The 22,348-nt window shown below is 39.0% G+C and overlaps 1 protein-coding gene, 3 long non-coding RNA genes and 1 other non-coding gene across 6 annotated transcripts; 3 read left to right on the top strand and 2 right to left on the bottom strand.

The window, feature by feature from the left end:
* Nucleotides 1-147: 147 nt before the first annotated feature.
* Nucleotides 148-219, bottom strand: Trnat-ugu (transfer RNA threonine (anticodon UGU)). The gene has a single exon. It is a non-coding gene; the product is annotated as a tRNA-Thr (tRNA).
* A 5,589-nt stretch (nucleotides 220-5,808) lies between these two features.
* On the top strand, nucleotides 5,809-8,295 carry LOC145213948 (choline/ethanolamine transporter flvcr2a-like). The gene has a single exon (XM_080082361.1). It carries the CDS (start codon nucleotides 5,847-5,849, stop codon nucleotides 7,296-7,298), a length of 1,452 nt encoding a protein of 483 aa, XP_079938487.1. The 5' UTR covers nucleotides 5,809-5,846; the 3' UTR covers nucleotides 7,299-8,295.
* Nucleotides 8,296-12,583: 4,288 nt separating this feature from the next.
* On the bottom strand, nucleotides 12,584-14,219 carry LOC145215232 (uncharacterized). Its single transcript, XR_013857236.1, has 2 exons — nucleotides 13,177-14,219; nucleotides 12,584-13,079 (listed from the first exon to the last, which is right to left on the bottom strand). It is a non-coding gene; the product is annotated as an uncharacterized LOC145215232 (long non-coding RNA).
* Nucleotides 14,220-14,996: 777 nt separating this feature from the next.
* On the top strand, nucleotides 14,997-16,336 carry LOC145214045 (uncharacterized). Of its 2 annotated transcripts, none has more exons than XR_013856956.1 (3): nucleotides 14,997-15,664; nucleotides 15,856-15,965; nucleotides 16,054-16,336. It is a non-coding gene; the product is annotated as an uncharacterized LOC145214045 (long non-coding RNA). The 2 variants fall into 2 exon arrangements; XR_013856957.1 differs by having other exon boundaries at nucleotides 14,998-15,652.
* A 2,326-nt stretch (nucleotides 16,337-18,662) lies between these two features.
* Nucleotides 18,663-19,049, top strand: LOC145214851 (uncharacterized). The gene is made up of 2 exons (XR_013857142.1): nucleotides 18,663-18,878; nucleotides 18,961-19,049. It is a non-coding gene; the product is annotated as an uncharacterized LOC145214851 (long non-coding RNA).
* Nucleotides 19,050-22,348: the final 3,299 nt, after the last annotated feature.

A 22,348-nucleotide genomic window follows, 5' to 3' on the forward strand; every position in this document is an offset into this window, starting at 1 on the left:
AAAAGAAATACAAAAACCTGTCATCATAAATTAACAACCAAATATTCTCCAAATATTATTTTCTTTCATACTTCCAGCGAGCATTTGGTAGTTTTGTTCTTGTTTAAGCAAAATTAGGCAAAAAAAGTTTGTGAGTTAAAAAAAAGGAGCCTCCAGTGAGGATCGAACTCACGACCGCTGGTTTACAAGACCAGCGCTCTGCCACTGAGCTATAGAGGCGACGACCAAAGAGCGAGCAATTTACGTATTTATACATCAGTACGCGACAAGAAATTTATTGTTCAGTTCTTTCGCTGTTTCAAAATGTCATGATCTTTAAAAACATGTCAATTGTACGAAGTGATTATTTTTAGCCTATTGCTATTACGTCACATACAAAATCTACCAAAACAACATGCGTATGAAACAAAATACCGGTAAAATTAGGGCTTAGTATTTTCAGTGTAAAACTACGTAGGCTATATATAGCGTATACGTTCTTTAATGTATTTTGTTCAGGTGCACCTTGACGCAACAAACATAGTAAGACGTTGTGGCAATATGGGTTTCAAAAACACAGCAAGCAAAAACACAGCAAGTATTTGGGCGTTTTCAAAACACAGCAAGTATTTGGGCGTGAGAATTCTCAAGGGGAGCGCAATTTAACACAGGCTAATGCCTAATTGGACTCAATGGCGTAGGCAGCAAAAGGTTTGGGAGGGGCCAAATAATTTGATGTCAAATACTACTTTCTGCTAACGTTCCGCATGCTTTTACCAAAAACGTGACTTGCCAAACTGTACGTGGTTCGACGGGACAGCCAAACGCTTTATTGATTTATTCCATGTCTGCATAAATGGCATGGATTTCGGCCTATAACTTGGTGACAAAAATCATTTTTGGTAATTTATATATTCCTTTGACAGTTGAGAGACGAAACTACACTAAATTTAAGTTTATCAATGTACAACTTTGAAAATTTGGGAGGGGCCATGGCCCCTTTGGCCCCTCCCTGGCTACGCCACTGATTGGACTGCAATGTTTTGACTTGAAAACAATCCCCATTCAAGCATGGTAATTGCAACGATGCCCGCGCTGATTCTGGCCCTAAATAAATACATCACTACTCTATGATGAGTATACGGTTGTGCTATGTTGTGAGCCGTAATTTTTTCTTGGTTTGCAAATTCGTCCCAAACTTTAATGGGACGACTGTAAATCAACGCATTAACCATTTCTGGGCGAAACATGCCCACTTTACAAGAATCGTGGCAATGTGGACGTTTAATTCGCTTGGTGTAACCTATTCCACTTGGTGCACATTTATATCGCTCAGAGCAACTTTATTTTGCTTGGTCCACCCGTATAATGCGAGGTGCACTTTTGCTCGCAGCGATAAAAAGGAAATGAAGGCACCAAGCGATCCCAGTGATTCAAGCGATCCAGGCGATCCTATATATTTGAGATGAACCGTTGACATAAATCAATTTACCATTTTCAATACAAATGCAATGATTTACAAAAACCATGTCAAAAGTTCGAAAACTTAATGAAATAACAAAAAAACAAAAACAAAAAAGTTAGGTTGACGGAAAATTGAAAAATGCCAAAGAGAGGAACCATCTCATCTTGCAGCATTGCGCAACAGCGCTATTTGTTTGTGTTACCAACTGCGCTAAAGATTGTATTAAACTTAGTAGTAGCTAGCCTACTGGGTGGAGAGTGGTACGGTTTTCTACTAAAAAGTCGACCAACCGATAGTCTACCAACTATTTGAAGTGTGTTTCACATGTGGAATATTTCAATGTGAAGGTGGACTTTATAATGTTGCAGACGCTATGGTTTTGTATTTGTCCTATAGTGTGCCAGTTTTATCGCGTCGCCGTTAAACTTTGCAGTGTTCATTGTTTTATCTCCTGGAAATGGTCATGGTGGGTTAATAACGCCTTTGGCCCTAATCATGGTTACGCAAGCTTTATATAAACCCCGAAATCAAGATTTAATGAAGAATCGAGATAGGTAGGCAGTTGCGCCGGACAAGTGAATTTGTTGTTTTTGTTGTTCTGATTTTAATTATGTGTGGATAAAGTTGTTGGATTTAGATAAATGTAAAGGAAAGGGTTTGTTGGGGATCAGAGAACACATGCGTTAGCTGTTCAGAAACTTTCGATAGTCAGTCCCAATCTTTTGCGTAGCCTACCCGTAAAAACGGAACATGACACACTAGCTCCCATCAACTTTGGCAGTTCTTTGGCTACCTGACAATCAGATTGGAAATGTCATGGACATAGTCCTGTTCGGAAATGCTGTTGGTGATATCCTGAGTACTATTGGGCTAAATTGTGCAGCAATCAATCAATTTAGCGTTGCAATTAAGCCAATGCAGTTCAGAACGACATTTTAACAGTTCATGCCGCAGCTGATAATTGGTTTCTCGCACTGTTTCACGACTTGGCACATTGAACTTCATTAGTGCAGCGACTTGATTTCTTATCCTTATCTTTACCGCTGTTTTAAACCGCCCACCTTCCTTCAAAAACCATTGCACATGGAATGTACCCTGCAATGTGGTTTTGAAGGAAATGAATTCAAGCTAAAAACTTTTTAACCCCTTGTGCACACGGAAGCGACATATACGTTTGCATCCGGTAAAAATCAAAAAGAAATTTTAGCATTGTGATTTACTCATTTATTCCTGTGTTTTTTTGCGATATGTTGTTAAAGTGAGCAAAAATCCACAGTAAGAGTTTCGTTTCTTGATGTTTGAACAAAAGGTTTATACTGTAAAGTGTAAACTAATTAGCAGACACTATCTTGTGAATTAAATCCTTACATCAAACATAATGATAAACTATAAGATGTTGAAAAGACGTTATTTAATTCCGGTGGAACAATTATGTATAGCACTAACTTTGTTGACGATTGACACAGAAAACAAGTAAAAGCGAGATAAACTAGTACCATCACCCCCTTGAAAAGTGCGTGGTCTTATAACAAATTGCCAAATGAGATATAGTACACGGAAAAAACAAGAAATGCAAAAAAGTCTTACTTTTATTACCTAAATTAGGATTCCTCAAGTGATCTTGTTTTCTGAGACCGTGTTGCATTGCGTGATTTTTCCGACAGAAATTGAGTTTAATTCGAAAAACAAAATGTCGCATTAGGCGCGAGACAAAAAAACGTGGAGCAGACTCACCCGAATGGTTGAATTCGCAATCAATCAGATCAGCTGAGATTTGCTTTGCCACGACAGGAAGGACCATCGTGCGTTTCATTTACCAACTTCCCACATGCGGTTTGCCAAAACCCGATCAAATCTGTTTTGGGGTAGATTAAATACTGAGAGTATCTGTATCCATGTTAAAGCAGCGCAAGCAGAATCAAACTATAGCGAATTATTGTTAAGCGAAGAATGTTTTTTGTTGTTGTAGTTGCAGCATGCAGTGACCAGCAAACGGTAGTACGGTAAACCATAAAAATTAGAGATGTACCGAATATTCGGTTTGCCGAATTTATTCGGCCGAATCGGCCACTTTTGCAAAGATTCGGTTTCGGCCGAATAATTTGTTGCGATTCGGCCGAAACCGAATCTTTTACGAACACACATTTAAAGCGTTAAGCGTGTCTCTTCTCCTTTGTACCAACGAAAATCCCGTAAATAATTGTATTTTTTGACACATTATCGTTTTTCCCACTGCAGACAACTAATCAGTAATTCATTGTCGGGCTGCAAATTATGCTTAAGGCTATGTTAAACCCCACAGAACCAAAATGAGGACGAAACACAACCATTCTGCACTAATTGCCTGATAGATAAACTTATGTTTTTATGTCAAAAGCGTAGCCTACCACTTCGCGTGACGTCATAAATGATTCGGTTGATTCGGCCGAATTTATTCGGCAAAACCGCCGAATATTCGGTTTCGGCCGAATCGAAATTTAGCCGATTCGGTACATCACTAATAAAAATACCAATTGGTTAAAGGTAGAGCTACTAACACCATGACGAGAATCACAACTTCGCTTTCACAAGGGGGTGTGAAGAGCTGAAATTTTATTTAGCGGCTATAAATGGGTTGGGTTGGGAAATAGGTTTTTATAATTTTTACATTAGTAATTAATTTTTTGGGTTAGGTTTATTGAATTTCAAGTGCTAACACCTTACCCCGACCCTAATAGCCCTGACCGTGAGCATTTTTGGAGATATAATGTAACCAATCGACTTTTGGGTGTGATTCTCGTTATGGTGTAAGTAGCTCTACCTTGGTTAAAGCATATTGTTATTACAATTAACGTTGTACAAACCTAAATTAAAACCGTTTAGAAATTCTTAAAAAGGGAGTATGGATCATTATGATTTTTCGGCATTTATTTTTTGTGTAAGGTTTGGCACTCTTCTTAGATTTTACCAAACGCGTTGAAAGTCCAGTTTTTGGGGTGTTCAGTCGATTTGCAGCGATGTTCGCAGATATTTTCTTGGAAATTAAATGACACCCAAGAACGGTCTGACTGTTACAATGCTATGAACAGGCCTATGCGTCAAATTTTGTTTGCGGCAACTACAGGCTATTTGAGCTGCTCTAGAACAGTGGTTCCCAACCTTTTTTTAACGCGACCCAAATACTTACCAAAATTTAGTTTTGTGATTTCTCGCGACCCATGCACATGCTATTTTAGTTGTATGTTTGTCTGTAAGATAGGAAAGTTTTTTGAAAATTACTGCGCCAGTTTAGCAAATCAATAATCTTATAACGAACAAACGCTGTTGTTTTTTACGACCAAACATTTCCATTTATTCCGAACTTGGAGCTGAATCAAGGCATTATTTGCCAGACAACGCTCTACTGTGAGCTAACACATCACTTTACGACGTCACAAACAGTTTTAACCATTATCCCGATAAGTTGTGATGAAGTTATTATTGGGCAACAATTTAAAGCCCTGGGTAATATAAAAGTAACGCTACGAGGCGTCAAAAAGTAGATGCTGTAATTGTCACTAAAACAAGCGACCCAACAGAATGTTCAGGCGACCCAACTTTGGGTCGCGACCCATAGGTTAGGAACCAGTGCTCTAGACCGCATTAAAAACTCGTAGTTTTTTTGATCGGCCGAAAGCAAGGCCTGCGTTAAAAATCCCATTCTTCTGTTGAAAAGTTTTAGTTAAACGCTGGTAGTTATAAGTTTATTAGGCATTGTTACGTACAATAACAAAATTATTGTGCGTGTGTGTGCTTGCCTTGCAACTGTGTCATAGAGTTGTGTTGAAGTTTGCTATTTGAGTGGGTATGTTTGTTAGTATCCTAAGCAAGCATGTTTAAGGTTAGAGTTTGAGCAACCAAGTACTGTATTTTACTCGATAGTGTGAATATTCATGTCGAACAAATACAAGTAAAAGTATACAGCCATACACTATTTTATAACTGCATGAGCATCGTTGTGACCCGTCTCCGCAATATCCCTACTTTTTTGTCGGCGCATGCGAAAAGGTTGGCAACATTTTGCTGCATATAATATACGTTTAAAATTCATTCTGTTTGACAACTTAGCTAAAGGGTAAGCTAAAAGGCCAATCTAGCATGCCTTGGAGAACACGTAGTCAATACAATTTAACCTAATGTCGCAGTGAGATATAAATTTGTGACATGTTTAGGGCATGTAGGATTACAAAACCAGAGAAAGAGTATTTGTAGCACGGTTAAACTTGATAACCACTGATATGTACATTCATGGCTTTCGAATAAACTGCTTAAACATGTAACTAACCTTTGATCAATATTGAGTTTATACTGGGTAAATGCGCAAGCTATTTATTTCTTACAGGGTATTTGGTTTAGCATCAGTTTTTACGTATTTTTAAACATTATGAATCATCCCAACGGAACACAACTGTACATGATTCGCTGGTTTATCACAGTGACCTTAGCCTTAATACAAGTCCTAGCACTTGTCAATTTTTCAACAGGAATAGTGAATCGTGTCTATGTGGAGTATTTCAATGTGTCGTATGTGGAGGTGGACTTTATGTTTTCCGGTCCTTTTATCGGATCAATTCCAGTCTGTCCTATTCTTGCCTGGTTGATGTTACGAAAACAAGTCAAATTGAGAATGTTGATGTTGATTGGAAGCGGCTGTTTGACGCTAAGCCTTTTGCTCATTGGCGTTGCGCTGTTAAACAATTCCTTGTTTAGTTTAGCAATTGTTGGTCAAATTTTCGTGGGAATAACACGAGTAGTGGCCAAAGCACTCCCATCAACTTTGGCAGTCCTTTGGTTTCCTGACAATCAGATTGGAACTGCCATGGGCATTGTGGTGTTCGGAAATGCTGTTGGTGATATCCTGAGTGCAGTACTAATGGGCCAACTTGTTGAGTCAACCAATTTACCGTTGCAAGCCAATGCAGTTCAGAACGTATCGTTTAAAAACAATTTAACAATCCATAGCACAACTGACAATTGGGTTTCTCGCACTGTTACACGACTTGGCACATTAAACTTTACTTGTGCAGCAATTTCGTTTCTTATCCTGATCTTTGTTGCTGTTTACGTATCTGACGTACCACCCAAACCACCAACACTTGCACAAGCGCTAAAGCGACGAAACGAATCGTCAATTGACAACAACAACCAAGTTGGTTTCAAACAGTTTGTTTCAGAGGTGCGAAAATTGTTTTCAAACCTTACCTACGTTTTGTTAGCGCTATCTTGGACACTGTATATGGATATAATCGCTTTACAGTTGGCCTTTCTTGGTGAGATTGTACGCGATATGAAAGTCTCCAATCCCGATGCTTGGGCAAGCTACATATTGGCTTCACACTTTATCGGTTGCCTTGTTGGATCTGTTGTCACAGGGAAAATTGTGGACGTGTACAAAAACTACGAGCTTCTGATAAAAGTTGGCGGAGTGCTGTCATTGGTTACTAGCGTGGGCGTTGCCGCAGGGAACTTACTAAACAGCGTTTGGTTCATGTTGGCCTGTAACTTTTTCTTCGGCTTTTTTACGCGAGTCAGTTTCGTCCCGATCATGGAAATAATCACCCAGCACACTTTCCCCATGGACGAAGGCTTCGTCAACTTGTGGGTGACATTCGTTGACGGAATTTTCGGGATCGTAATAACGGAGATAGGAAGACTGTTCAACAACAGTATCGGAGGCTTCGCTGTGCTAATGTTGCAAAGCATCGGAATGTTGATTGGTGTCATTGTTGCTTGGGTGGCAAAGATCGAGCTAAACAGAGCAACCGCTGAAAATGGCGAGGCTTCACGATTGCTTCTAAACGGAAATAATCATACATGCGAATCTGACAGCGAGTGACATCGAACTTATGTTACTAGTTTTGGCGACATTAGTTATGTACGAAACAGTCAGTCGGTTTTGGTATCCACTCATACCCTGTATGTTGCACAACGCTGTGAAAAAGACACGAAGGGCAAGCACATGGATTGGATTCTTTCTGTTCATGAAGGCCACATGACAGTTTAATTTAAAAGTTCATGAAGACCACATTTGGTAAATTTAAAAATAACAAAAAAGGTAAATTTTCGCACACAGTTTCATTATTGTTTTAGTCTTGTTTGTGACGCAATAAATTGTTCTCAAAACTTCCCACTCAAGAAATAAAAATTAATTAATCCTGTTTGTTGCTGTGAGAATACTTTTGCAAAAGTAAAAAATAACTTTCAGTTGTTAACTCCACAATTCTGAACACAGCAATAAAGGTCAGTTGCTAACTATAAAGAAAACATAGGTTTCCCACCCTTCGATGATCACTCGACATTCAAACAAACTGGCTTGAAACTTCGGTAGAGCTACTAACACTGGAATTAGGCTAGCGCCCGGTCTGAGATTTTCTAGTAGGTGGGGCAACAGAGCATAGGCGTTTATGGTGCTGGCTCAGCAAGTTGGGTTTATGGTAAGAATAATTGCCGAATCAGCACCATTACCGCCTATGCTCTGTTGCGCCACCTACCAAACCGGGCGTTAGCTGAGTTCCAGTGTTAGTAGTTCTACCTGAAACTTCATAGCCCTTGCGAACATTCTCGGCCTGTAGCCTACATGCGAAAATGATCTATGAATATGCTTTCGGTGAAAATCAAAATAACATTTTAGCATTGTGATTCATTTATTTATTCTTGTTTGTTTTATGCAATATGTTATTGAAGTGAGCAAAAATATTTGCAGCAAAAATACAAAAAACAGTTTTGTGTCTTAAATGTTTAAAACAAATGGTTTACAGTGGATTAAAACGCTACTTTTATGTTGTGAATTTAACCCTACAACATCACAGATAATATAATACCACCAACAGAGATTGAAAAGGTGTGATTTAAGTCCGGTAACCTCATTATGTAGTGCTCACTTTGTTTATAGCGGGATCGACTTGGAGCAAACTGCCAAATAAAACAGAAAGCTAAAAAAACAAGAAATCTAATAAGCTCTTAGTTGTATCTAAATTAAATCAGAAGTCAATCGAGTAATCGTATTTTCCATAAGTTGCATTGCATATATTTTCAAACAGGAATTGAGTTAAATGCCAAAAACGAATCGTTCTGGGCATAATTAGTTGCGGGACAAACAGACTCATCCGAATAGTTAAAATCCCAATCAATCATCAGTTGAGATATGTTTCCATCTATTCTATACGGAAGGACAATCGTGCATCTCGCTTCCCAGTTCCCATAAGCTATTTGCAAACTCCAATGGAATCTGTTTTTGAGTACTTGTGTGTGTTAAAATAGTGTAAGCAAAACCAAACCATCGAATTAATGTTAAGTGAAACAAACGTTTTTTGTTGTTGTTGTTGCGCTGGGCAGTGACCAACAAAGGATGGCCAAACAGAACAGATTGGTAAATCATAAAAAAATATAAGTGTATTGTCATTACAACGTTATAAAAACCATTTACTTGAGATAAGAAAAATGTTGTGCAAACTTAAAAAAGCGTTTAAAAATTATTTGCAAAGGGGGTAGATCGTTATGATTTTTTCTGACTTCATTTTGTGTTTCAGTTATGTAACGCTTCTCAGAATTGACTAAACGTGTTGCAAGTCCAGTGGTGGGGTTAAGTCGATTCGCAGCGACGTTCGCAAATATTTTTTTGATCGGTCGGCTGTTAACTAATGCTATAAAAGGTATTCGCGTCAAATTTGTTTGTGGCAACCCACACAAATGCTGACAGTGAGAAAACCTAGTTCAAGAAAAATTCACCATGTAACAGTGTTTAGCAGGCACTTCGTTGACTTATTAGTGTGTACTGTGTATCTACAGTTTAAACCAGTGGTTCCCAAACCATGCGCCGCGGCACACTGGTGTGCCGCCAGATGTCATTAGTAGGGCGATTATTTTTTGACTTGTCAAAAAAAGTCAAAATTTTGTCAAAATTGTTAGAATAGGTCAAAAATTGTCAAAATTGTTTACAAAGTCAAAATTTTTTACAAAGTTAAAATCGTTTACAAACTGCAATGTCGTGGTGTTGTAGAGGTTGCACTACCAGTGAAATATTCATTTTACACCTTGTAGCTTACTTTATACTGTTATAATTGGCCCATTGCCTAATTATTGCGAATCATAAACCATCAAGTGAGTGAAATAATTAGGTTGATATGGCGTGATGCTCAACACACCTCAAAACATGCAAAGTTTTGGTAGGTCCCAAGTCATTTTACGGCAGCTGGAGGTTAGGTGCAGCTCTTGCTTTGTTTTTGTTTTAGATACTTCATGTATCTTTCGTTTCGACAAATGTATAGAATAATTTTCGTTGTGTCTTAGCTGCAGTTTTTTGGCAATGATGTTTAATTAGCTCATTCCCTTTTCAGAATAGGCTAGGTCTGTGTTCAGATTTTTGCCCCTCTGTTAGACTTTTGCACATTATTTCGCTCTAGTTAGATTAGCCTAGCCGTATTTTAACTTTTTGAACAATCATGCGTAATTTAACTACTTGAATTCTTCATAGGTCAAAATTTTGTCAAAATTTTCAATTTGTAGGTCAAAATTTTTCGTTTTTTAGGTCAAAAAATAATTGCCCTAGTCATTAGGTGTGCCGCAAAAAATATTGAAATTAAAATCAATCAAGTAGAGTAGTAGTACCAGGTGCTTAGACCACTAGGCCAACATGCTCCACGTCTCTGAGATGTTCAACTAGGCTATTTAACTATGAAAGTGACCTGTATAGCGGCTTTATGACCTCAGAGTTAGTGCCTTTATCAGCTAAAAAAAATTATTCAAATGTTCGAAGTGCGCCAAATAATTTTTGTTTTTTCTAAAATGCGCCTTAAAAGAAAAAAGTTTGGGAACCACTGGTTTAAACTATGAAATCAGCTTCTGTTGAGCACTACACGATTCGATGGTTTATTGCCTTCGCGTTGACTTTGGATCAAGTTTTGACGCTGCATGGCTAACATTTCGTATGGCGTCATATCTATGTGGAATATTTTCGTATAACTTACGACGAAATTGATTTCATGTTTTCTGGTCCTTTCGTTGGTTCGATATCGCTGTGTCACATTCTAGCTGGACTATATTTTCTGAAAATATCAAGCTTCGAAAGTTAATGATGCTCCTTGGCAGCGCGAGAAACCATCAGAAAATTCAATGTGACCGACCCTCATAAATGGACAAGTTGCATCTTTATCGCGTTCTCATCGGATGCATGTTGGGTTCAGCCATTGCTGGAAAAATTGTGAACGTGTTTAAAAACTATGTACTGGTGCTCAGAATTGCAAGTGTTTGTGCTTTATTTGCGAGCGTTGGAGTGGCAGTGGGGATATTGACAAAAAGTATCATGACGATTTTGGTGTGTAACGCCGTTCTTGGTATTGTTACTCGTACCTATTTAGTTCCGTTGATGGAAATTATAACCAAGCACACGTTTCCAATAGAAGAAGGCTTCGTAAATTTGTGGTCGGTATTTATTGACAGCGTTTATGGTCTGCTTATTACCCTGCTTGGCCGTTTTGTTTACAACAAACTTGGTGGGTTCGCAGTGCTGTTGCTAAAGCACAATGATGCTTGTCGGGCTTGGAATTGCTTTTCTGGCTAAGATTGAACTCAACCGGGCAATAGTGGAAAGTGACGAGACCTCTCTGCTTTTGAACTGCGAAACAAATGACTTAATTACAATCAACAGAAAACAATGTTTCCGAAAATCATTAGGTCATCAGGACCAGCAACTGGCTACTTAGCCAGCTAAACTTGGTTAAAAATACGCTGACACAAAGTGTAAAGTCAGGCTCGTTTTTTAAGATACCTAAGCCCGAACCCGGCCCGAAAAGTCCGGCCCGACTTACAACTCTGATCGGAACACCAAACGGCGTCGCTTAATGTCGTCCGTTACCGGTGTACACAAAAAGAGTGGGGACACTTTATAGTTATTTACAAATCCACAGTAGAATTTACAACATTTTGAAGAAACTATTATACAAGTAGTGTTTTGGTAATGTTAGTTTGCTACATAAACTTATATTCTAAGAAAAGTCCTTGTTTTTGACTTGAGTCCTTATTTTGTTTTATTTTCAACAATTCTTACAAGTCCCTGTTACAAGTAAAAATAAACCTAGAGCCGAGCTGTCGTGTTGTGCACTAAGTATTTTCTACAAACACAAGTTGCTGGAACATATTGCATCTGGCAAAACTATGATGGCTCATATGCAAAGAGTTGTTGTAGTACGTTTGTTTCGTTTCGTTAAAAAACATTTGGGTTGTCCTTATTTTTGGGTCCATGTTAATGACAACCCTATAATCATTCAGTAGTAAATTTGTATATTTTACGGAATTCTTGTAAATTAAAAAAGTTGTTTGTACCGTCGAAAAATAATTAAGTTTGAAAAAACACACACACACTTGAATAAATTCACGAGTAAAAGATTGGCCAAACGTGCTTAGCACAGGCTTGCTTCGTTCTCAGAAACAGTTTAAAAACATCAAATTTGGCGTTTTGCCTTGATTTTGCCCTTGTTAGTGATTCAATGGGCCCTTTGCCCGCATCTCAAAGACTCGTTGTTTATAGACTGAATGTATATTTGAGCCAAATGAAAGCTTGTGTTAACAAACTTAAACAATAACTGATTTTTCCCTTTTCGTAGCTGTTACATCGCCATCGTACATATTATTATGTTTTCTATGTTTGCCGCCAGTAGGCTTAACTCTCTTGTGTGGCGCAATGTTGTGCAACCTGGTGACATTATCTATCACACAATTGGTGCTTATGATGTCACAACCTTGGCATTGTTTTACTGAAGTCCCGTCTTGTAAGCGTGGTTGTCTCGTGTTTATTAGCGACTGGATGTTATAGAGGCAGCATGCTTTATCTAATTCAGTGCTCTGCAACCGGGTATACTGTATACCCAAGTGTATACCGCATCAAAATTAGGGTATACAACTGAAGAAAGGTATACGAAGGAATAAATGAAATAAATGAATGGCTAATAACCAATAAATTATCACTTAATGTTGCAAAAACCAAAGGTGTTCACTTTAGACCTGCAAACTCTAAAACTAAGCCAATATGTAAGTTGGAAATAAATGGCCAACAAATAGCAATAGCCAAATCTGTGCAATTCCTTGGGCTAACTATTCATGAAAGCTTGTCATGGAAAGAACACATGACATACATTTTACAAAAAATTAAAAGAATATATTACTTGACTATAAAAATAAGGCCTTTGTTAACAAAGCAAGCATTACATTGTATTTATCAATCACTTGTCAGAAGTCAAATAATGTATGGAATAACATGCTGGTATCATGGTAATATAAACCTTAAGAATAAGATTCAAAACATCTGCAACAAGTTTCTGTGCATGACCTATGGCTTTAAATATCAAAACCTGGAAGAATCATTGAAACATTATAAAATATTAACAAACGAGCAACAGTTTAAACTTGAGTGCGCAATGTATTTATACAATTACCAAAACGGTAGATTACCTGAAGCATTTGACAATTTCTTTCAACGAAAAATGGTAACCATTGGTGTAAGTACTCGACAAACCGAAAGTGGTTATACTATACCCTTGTGCAGCAGCAGTACTATTCAACAATCCATTAAATATACAGGTCCTAAATGCTGGACAGACCTTAAATTTGATGTTGTTCCCACCTCGAAAAAAATATTTACAGAACAAGTAAAAAATACACTCCTGGAATAATAGCAGCCGGACAGCACCTGGACTTATTATCTTAGTTTGTTTACTCACTTATCACTGTTAAATTATTGTTTTTCAGATGTCCCCATTATATTAGTATTCCTTTGTTTGCCATGATGAGTTTTTTGGTGGGCACTGTCAAGCAACCATCTGAGAGCATGTGTTTTCATCCTGTGCACATTCACTGAACTGCATGTCTTACTAGTATAGTACATTTGTCAAATTAAAATCACTATTACTGTGTTGCCACACTGGTTTTGCTTTTTGCACACGTGTTTTTTGTCGCACTAGTTATCTTACTTGCGTTGTGAGGTGAATAATGATTCACCAGCAGCTATTACTGTTTTTACTGGTCATGCTTTTTATCATGACCAAGCACAATATTATTACACTGCTTTGGAAAACGTTCACTTAAAACCACTGTTCTTTTGTGTGATTTGTTGTGTATGCACCTAATAAAAAAGTCCCTGTGTTGTATCAAAAAACTAACGCTGCCGCTCGGAGTTTTTCTTTTTCAGTTACAACATCCGCAGTTCGCGACCCATCAACTATACAAAGTGTCACGGAATGGCAACAGCTGAGCTGATGAGGTTCCCCCTACCCTTGTATCACACGAATCTATGGACTCATTGATCTGTTTTTTTTTAATTCCGTTTTTTTTTCCTCTTTTGTTTTTTCTTTTTTATGTTGTACAACTTTCATGTTCAATCGTCACTATGTTTGTGCTGCACCCTTCCTTCCGGCGCCGGAAACTATCCAACAGGGTTTCTTTTGGTGGTTTCTTTTCCTGTTGAACCCCACCCTCTTTCCCTAACACGGGTGGTTAGATTAGGTCCCAACCTGGCTGGTTCCACCAACGTTTCCCCCCAGTCTTGATGTCCCAATGCGCCAACCTCACCCTCCGTTGTGAGTCCCTGCCACATAACGCTATTAGTAACGGTGTAGCTGCAGCGCGTTTATCATCTTTCCACCAATTGTGCCCTTACCTTTGTCGCGCATTATAACGTCCCAACGTTGCGCAGCTATTTCCGGCTTGGTGAATATTTTAGTGCAATTGTGCTGCTACGATTTGTATCACCGGCGAAATAAACTCAACTCAAGGGAATACAGCTGAGATCAGTGTTACTAAAGGTCACTATTGCGTTTTTATGAAATGCAGGTCGGCATTGCATCCTGAATTATGTAAGACTGACCTGCTTGTTGTGAATATTAGTATGTCAGTTTCTAGTGATGGGACGATACCACGTTTTGAAGCGAGTACCACATGTATATACTTTCGATACCGAGTACTTAAAAATCGTGTTGTACTTAGTTGTGTATCACTGGCTAATTTATCTGCCATGGCCGGGGTTCAGGCGCTTGCAGAAAAATGTATTCTCCACATGATAGCGAAAAAAATATAGGTAACCTGGCGGAACTTTTTCCCGATTTTGTGCTGTCCGAAGCAACTATTGGCAAAAAGTTGCCCGTATTCTTATGTTATAAAATCGGCCTTGGGTATCGAACGTTGGTATCGAAAACTAAGATAAAATATTTCGACACCGAGTACGAGTATCGATACCACTAAAATCGTTCGATACCGAGTACCGGGTACTCGTCCCATCACCATCAGTTTGGGACTGTTGTGTCAGTAATGTGAATTATGAAGCAATAAGCACATACTTAGGAACACTATACACGGACTTGAAAAGTAGTTTGATCAGACACATTACTTCCAAGTGCCAAGGTACTGGTGTATATAGAATACATCGTTCAGACGTTTCGACAATCTCTGTTGTCATCATCAGTGTCAATCAAGCTGTAGAACACGGTATATAAAACACTAAGGCTAGATCCACACACACGATCGCGCGCCGGCGCATAGTTGGTTTGTTCTTTTATAGCCAGCGTAAAACGCCGGCGCGCGAGCGTACGCTTTCGACTCGGCTGCAAAGCGTGAGATTTCGCCCACAAGGTGGCGCGGAGCTTGAAACCACGCTCGCGTTTTGCCGAGCGCGCGAGCGCTGGCTAAATAAATTTGATTTAGCTCACGCCGGCAAGCCAGCGCAGTTTCGAATTGTGAACTTCTGATGTTCAGGAACTTTACTTGCTGGGCGAAATGTATATCATGTGTGTAATGTATAGTGATTTTAGGGCAGGAAATATATATATAGTTCTATTTTTTTAAGTCAAGAAAACCGAAATACCAATTTGAATGTCCTCTATTGCAATGATGGCAGGCACTTGAACATCAACCATCGCACATCAATTGTGCACAGTTGCTTGTGGGGGCACGCACCCGTTAACTTTCCTGAAAGCCTTTGTTCGTGTTTAATGAGTTTTTCGTATCCCGCTGCTCTAGTTCGTATTCGTTTTGGTGCTCCCACGAAACCATTTCCTAGTTCTGAAGTAGCCTTACAGTTCAGCAAAATAAGACTTATCCACTATTCAGCATGGTTTTGTCAATTTACAGCAATCAGGAATTGTTAAATTATGTTGTATGTGTTCAAGCCTACCCGCAAGACATGGTTAAAAATGATTTTGAAAGGTAATATATGTGGTAAGTTTGGTTATGCATTTTGGAAACTTGTAGGAATATAATTATAAAACTGACATTGCCTTGCATATGTGCAGGTAAAAATGTAAACACAGCCAAGGTTGTATTTAGGAGTTTAAAAAATATAAACGGAAAAAGGATAGCAAACATTGGTTTCTTTTATTTCTAAAAACTTTACAAAATACTTTTAACAGGAAAGCATGAAACTCCAGTAAAAAAGAGGTTCAGGCTAGGTCATCACTCTAAAAACTGGCTGATGCTGTAAAACATTGTGTTACCTATCTTGGAAACACTGCATATGAAGGTATTTTTTAATTGTAAAAGTATAATTTCTGCCAATATACACATTTACAAACAGATACACAAATGTTTACTCATCTGTTTGTTTTCAGATACAACTGATCAGATGGTGCCACACTGGCCTTTTCCCTAGAAAGATTTGATGGAAAGAAATATTGTAAATGGTTTACGAAGCAGAAGAAGACTGATTATATAATTGTTTTTAGTTCAACATGTTTGTGTGGTTTATGTTTAGGTGAATTAACTTTTTAGCAAGTTTGGTTTGTTAAAACTGCATTTAACCTTTTTGCAACACATTTATTTGGAACTACCAAGTTTGCTTATTTCATGATGTCATGGTTTATAACTCTTGCAAATAAAACAAATTGGAGCATTTTGGAACTATGTTTATTGGCAGCAAAACACATGTTGATTTTGCCAAAGGAAACTTCCTTAATCACTGTTATAAGTATAGCCTACCAGACAGAACTAAATTCAAATCATAATAAATCATAAGGATAGAAAGAATAACCTTTATCTATATTAACCGATATGGTACAGCCAAACATTAACCATGTGAAAAGCACATGTAAAAGAGTTCCCAGTGAAAATGCGGCTGTGTGAGCCGGAGCGCCAGCGCGCGAGCTCAAATTTATGTCTGTGTGGACGTCACTGCGCCAGCGGGGCAGCTCTTGGGCGTACGCTAAGCTCGCGAGAAATCCTGTGTGGATCTAGCCTAAGGAAAAAGGTAAATTCCAGGTGTGTGAGGTGACGTCACAGGCGATAACAAGGAACTGGAGTTTAGAACGGTTGCGTTGACACAAAGATAAGAACCGAAGAAATGGGTCAGGTGTTAAACAGACGCAAGGGCATAGAAACTGTGTCGATGTTGAGCTCGGGGTCATGCATTTGAATAGAAAGCGATTCGAGAAACAACAGTCTTACGCGGTCTTGATTTGTGTCCAAAATCTCCGGCTCGGCAAAATTAACTTTATGTGTCGGATTTGATAAAATGTGCCGACACACTTCTGATTTTTGGTCCATGCGAAGTTCTTTGACTCTTGTAGCCAGATTTCGTCGCGTTTCCCCAATATATGAAGCGCCGCAGTTGCAAACCAACCGGTAAACAACGTTAGTTCACTTCATGTGTTCCTGGCGCTCTTTTATAGGAAAATACCGTGAAAGTTTGTTCGTTTCGTGGATAAGGCGCAGGCGGATGTTGGCCCTGGTTCGACGAACAAAATGCTCCAATTCACGCGCAATGTAAGATACTGGGCCGAGAAATGGAAGTCTTGCAACCACGTATCTCTCCTCGTTGGAGCCGTTGTTTAATACCTTCGATTGATATTTTTTGTTTAGGAAGCCTTTGATACACCCGTCCACGAAGTTATGGGGAAATCCATTCGTTTTCTTGACTTTCTTAAATTCTTGATCCATTATTATGTATGAGTTAGCAATTCCGTACGCCCTGTTTAAAGACATAGTACTAAATTCCGCAGGTATGAAGCTTTCCCATTTGGTGTAAAGGCCGGTGTTGGTTGGTTTTCGGTAGGTATAGGTTTTAATTCCTTTGGTAGTTTTTTCAACCGTGACATCGAGAAAGTGAATGGTGCCACTTTGCTCTTCTTCTTTGCTGATGGTGATGTTAGGATGTATCGAGTTTATGTTTTTAAAAAACTCGTGAAGAGCAGTTCCAGAAGGGAAAACCAAAAAAAGGTCATCAACGTAACGACAAAGCATCTCGGGTTTGTTTTCCGTTGGGGTGGATTCGAATAGACATTTATTTCAAATGGATATTAATTTAATTTCAAGCTTGTTTCGCAGATTGAGATGAACGCTCTTGTAATCCAAAATGTAACATCAAAGTTTTTTTACGTCACGGCCGCTAGTACATGCATTTAAAATAAAATTATTTTGCTAAATATTTTGATTTTCAAACTGCTCTAAACAGATTTAGTGGGACTGGAAAGAGCATTACAAGCCTAGTAAACAGACGCGTCAGATTTTGTGCAAACAATACCAAAAAACAGCCACCACAAGCGTCACAATATAGATTATGACGTCATAAACAGACAAGACTAAACAGCATACTGTTCAACAAATCTGTGCATCAAAATAGGGTGCCTTCGAATACTACAGGTGCGCTAGGTGCGCTTGGTACCCCGCTTGGTAACCTTTTTTCGTGCAACGTAACTTAAAAATAGTGCAGGTAACACTCTTTGGTGCGATTAAACTCATAACAGTTACGACGTAACTCGAAAATACTGCAGCTGTCCTGTTTTTTTGCGACAAATCGTAAATACTCCAGTGAACGTTAAAAACACGCATATAATGCTGGAAAAGTGTTACGATAGTCCTAACACATACCCCAAACTTAAAACCCTAAACCCTAACTCTAAACCCTAACCCTAACCCTAACCCTAACCCTAACCCTAACCCTAAACCCTAATCTTAACCCAATCATTAAAAACAGTACCTTCAGCATTATTACGTTACGTCGCAGTAACTACAAGTTTTCTCGCTTCAAAAAAGGTTACCTGCACTATTTCCGGGCTTTGTTGCATTAAAACGAGTTACCTGTAGTATACCTAGCGAAGTACCTAGCGGACTAAGCGCACTTAGCGCACCAAGCGGACCTGCTGTTTTCGAAGGCACCGCATCAAAATATGGATCTGCGATGCAGCCAACGCACTGAAAAGGTTGTGCACCCCTGTAGGGTATACAAAGTTGCTTGAAAATTGTAAAAGGTATACAACAGAAAAAAAGGAGAGCACTGATCTAATTGACCGGTTATGTTTGTTTCTTTGGTAACGAATAGGAAATTTGTGCTAACTGAACTGTTGCCGGTCGTCCAATATGTAATTGTGCATTTCTGGCCCACGGATCCCACACCGTCGTCAGCCAACTTGCTGTTGCTGTAAATAACTGTATTATTCCGGTAAGCTTGTTGCCTAAAGTCTCGCAGTTCGTTACTAATGTGTTTTTGGTGATGTTGATTGAATTTGATGCTGTATTTGCAGAACCTAAAATCTCCTGATCGCTTTGAATGTTACTGTGACTCTGGTCCTATAATAGTTCGGTAAGAGTCAACTGTACTGATAATTTCTCGTCTGTTTCCTTAACTAAATTAGTGCATATTTGCAGAAACCGCATTTGCCCTTGTGCTCGTCTTGCTGCTGAACCCTCGAGCGCCACATCTGTCCTAAATTGCCTTAATAAAAGAATTCGTTTTTTTGGCTCTTGGTGCCCTGGAGTTGTTGAGCGCGAGGAAAGGCGCGTTGAGAACCTTTCTAGGAATTTAAGCGATCACCCCTGCTGTGCTGTCTGGGCGCATAGAGTCACGCCCTCTACTAATTGAAAGACAGCGCAACAGTAGCAAAATGCAGTTTTGCAAAATTATGCACAACAATTATCCAATAACAGTTTATAACATGTTAGACAAAAAAATTAACTAGACACATCGGAATTATTGCATTTTTTCACTTGAGACAGAATCAAGGAGAATGTTTACAAATAAAATAAATATCCTTAAATTTTACCTTCATTTATTCAGCAGCACGATTTGACTTCAATTAAGATTGTATACAAGACAGGAAGCTATTGACGCTGCCCGCAAAGTTGTTTTACCTGAGAGAAAGAGGACCCTTACTATCGCTTTGTATTAGTCTGGAAGTTTCATCACTTTTTACTGACGCTCTGTTGAGCTTAATCTGGGCAGTACAAACGACTACGACTCCTATAAACATCATTAGGCTTTGTAACAACAGTGCTGCGAAACCGCCAAGCCTACTGAACACCAAGCGTCCAATGAGAGTGATCATCATTCCGTAAATTCCATCGACAAAAACCGCCCATAGACTTATAAAGCCCTCCTCCATAGGGAACGTGTGCTGAGTTATGATTTCCATTCCCGGAACAAGGCACACTCTAGTGGATATTCCGAACACTGCATTACTGGCCAGTAGCCTATTATCCAAATACTGTTTATCCACGCCCCGATTGCCACTGCTGCGCTGGTCAGCAAGGAACAAACACTGGCAACCCTTAGAATTAAAACGTAATTCTTGTAATGGCCCACCACTTTTCCGGCTAGAATAGAACCCACGAGGCAACCAATAAAATGTGCTATAATAATGTAACTGGTCCAAGTGTATGGGCTAAGCACGTCCATATTCCGAATGATTTCTCTTATGAAAGCAAGTTCAATGCTCACTGTTTGCAAGTATATCGCCCATAAAATTGACAGGGCCACGTATGTTACGTCTGCGAACAGATGCAAAGTTTGTGACCAGAAACGGGAGCAGTTACCATGCCACCCAGTGATGAAGTCTGTGGACCCGCTTTGATTTCTAAAATCTTGAGCAAGAGTGGGTGGCTTCGGTGGTACATCGGTCACAAACACAAATGCGAATATAAAAAGCCGAAATACCACAAATGCCCAGGCAAAGTTGTATGTCTGGAGCGATCTAACACTTGCTTGTAACAACTGGTTTGATGTGTTGCCGCTGGTTACCACGAACGACATGTTGCTGACCAAGTCATAAGAGCTGTCATTGCCTGTCAGCTGAGTGTTGCCGATTTTACCCATCACCAAACTGCTCATAATATCGCCAAACGCACTGCCAAACATATTCATGCCAAGGACAGTCCCGACTTGGTTAGCAGGGAACCACAGCACTGCCAAAGTCGCAGGCAGGGTCCTGGCCACTACTCTTGTTATTCCGTTCAACAACTGGGCCAAAACAACCAAGCTAAATAAGCTTCTGTTGAAAAATGAACATCCAACGAGTACAAGACTTACTGTAAGACAGGCCACCCCAAGTAGCATCAGTCTTCGTAACTTAACCCTTTGCAATAGGTAGAGCCAGGCAAGTAAAGGACATACCGGAATGGAACCGATATAACGCCCTAAGTACATAAAGTCCACTTCTTGGTAAGTTATGTTGAAATATTCCACATAGACATCGTTGATGTCTGCACTAAGGTAAGCGCGAAGGCCACAAACCATCGAATCGTGTAGAGTTGAGTTTTTGGTGCATACAGTTTTCCATTTGTAACGCCAAAGTCCCTGTTTGACAGAAACAAAAGCATGAATTAGCTAGAACACTTTTGTTTTATAAAAGCACCAAGCCATTAAACCGGAGTGCCGTTAGATGGCTACACTAGCAAATACGGACTATGTCTTGTCGCCAGCAGCATTTATGCGACTTAATAGCCCGCGAATTAGAATCATTTGTCGTTTGGATGTACTGTACCTACGCGAATAACAACACCACTTTTATTTCTGTCTTCCAAAATGGGATCATTTGTCCCCTGTCAATCTTTGTTTTACCTGAAAAACATCGCAAAAACTAGCTCATGTGACTTTACTGCTAATCAAACATGTGACTTTACAAAGCCATGTATGAGCGAGATGTACCTTTGATCTTGGTGAACCAACATGAACTTCCTGAAGCAATATCATCACACACAGCAAAACTGCATTGCATGAATGAATGTCTCATTTTCCAACCAAGCAATTCAGTAATTCAATGAGTTTTTTGGATCTACGAACATCAGACAAACGAACATACATTTTGTGATTAAGCTTCGAATTTATTCATATCACTTCCGTGTTATTGTTATAGTACAAAACCATACTATACGAAAAAAAATTAATGCCATTGTGTTGATCGCAGTGAAACACAGTCTATTGTTTAATAGTTACTTCAATGAAAACGATTGGCAGTCAATATTGAGAAATTACGAGTGTCGTACCTGGGTAAAGCATTAAAAATCGTTTTTGGTAAAGCAACGCAACTTGTCAGTACGTGTCGCCCTGGAGTAAAATAATTTGTCTATCATCTTTAGATATGTTGTGGTGATATCCAACAATGACCGAACATGTTAAGAGATGTTTGAGAGAGCGAAGGCAAATTTGCTTTGATTAAATGTAGAAAAATCAATTGACGTAAGGCTAACATATACTTTACAAGTTTTTGAAACCAATAGTCCAAGATGTTCGTACAACAGATTTACACTAAATTCAGCGTTTCGCTATATGGCGCAATAGAGCACAAACAAGAGAGCAACGATTCTACAAAGTTTAACGTATATGCCGCATTTTGACCACACCCATCAGCCACACACCAGTTTACAAGGTTACGACATTTCAAATCATTTACGTTTATATGATGTGAACATTTTGATTGCATGTTGTTTTTTCAGAAACTTTGTTGCCATCAAATCCACATGCCCTAACAGGTTACATTACAGTACATATGAATAAAGGTGACTAACACGCAACGTAGGGATGATAAAACACGTAATTGAATAAAGTGAGTGTAGTTACTCCGTGACTGTACTTTGGATCTTGAAGTTCGTTATTCTATTCCAGCGTTACGCAATAAAGGTTTCCAAAAATGATCA

The sequence above is a fragment of the Phallusia mammillata genome, chromosome 2, assembly GCF_965637545.1.
Source record: "Phallusia mammillata chromosome 2, kaPhaMamm4.hap1.1, whole genome shotgun sequence".
Lineage (NCBI taxonomy): Eukaryota > Metazoa > Chordata > Ascidiacea > Phlebobranchia > Ascidiidae > Phallusia > Phallusia mammillata.

Excerpts from the sequence above, each read along its gene's own strand:
- LOC145213948 (XM_080082361.1), top strand. The coding sequence starts at position 5,847 with ATGAATCATCCCAACGGAACACAACTGTACATGATTCGCTGGTTTATC.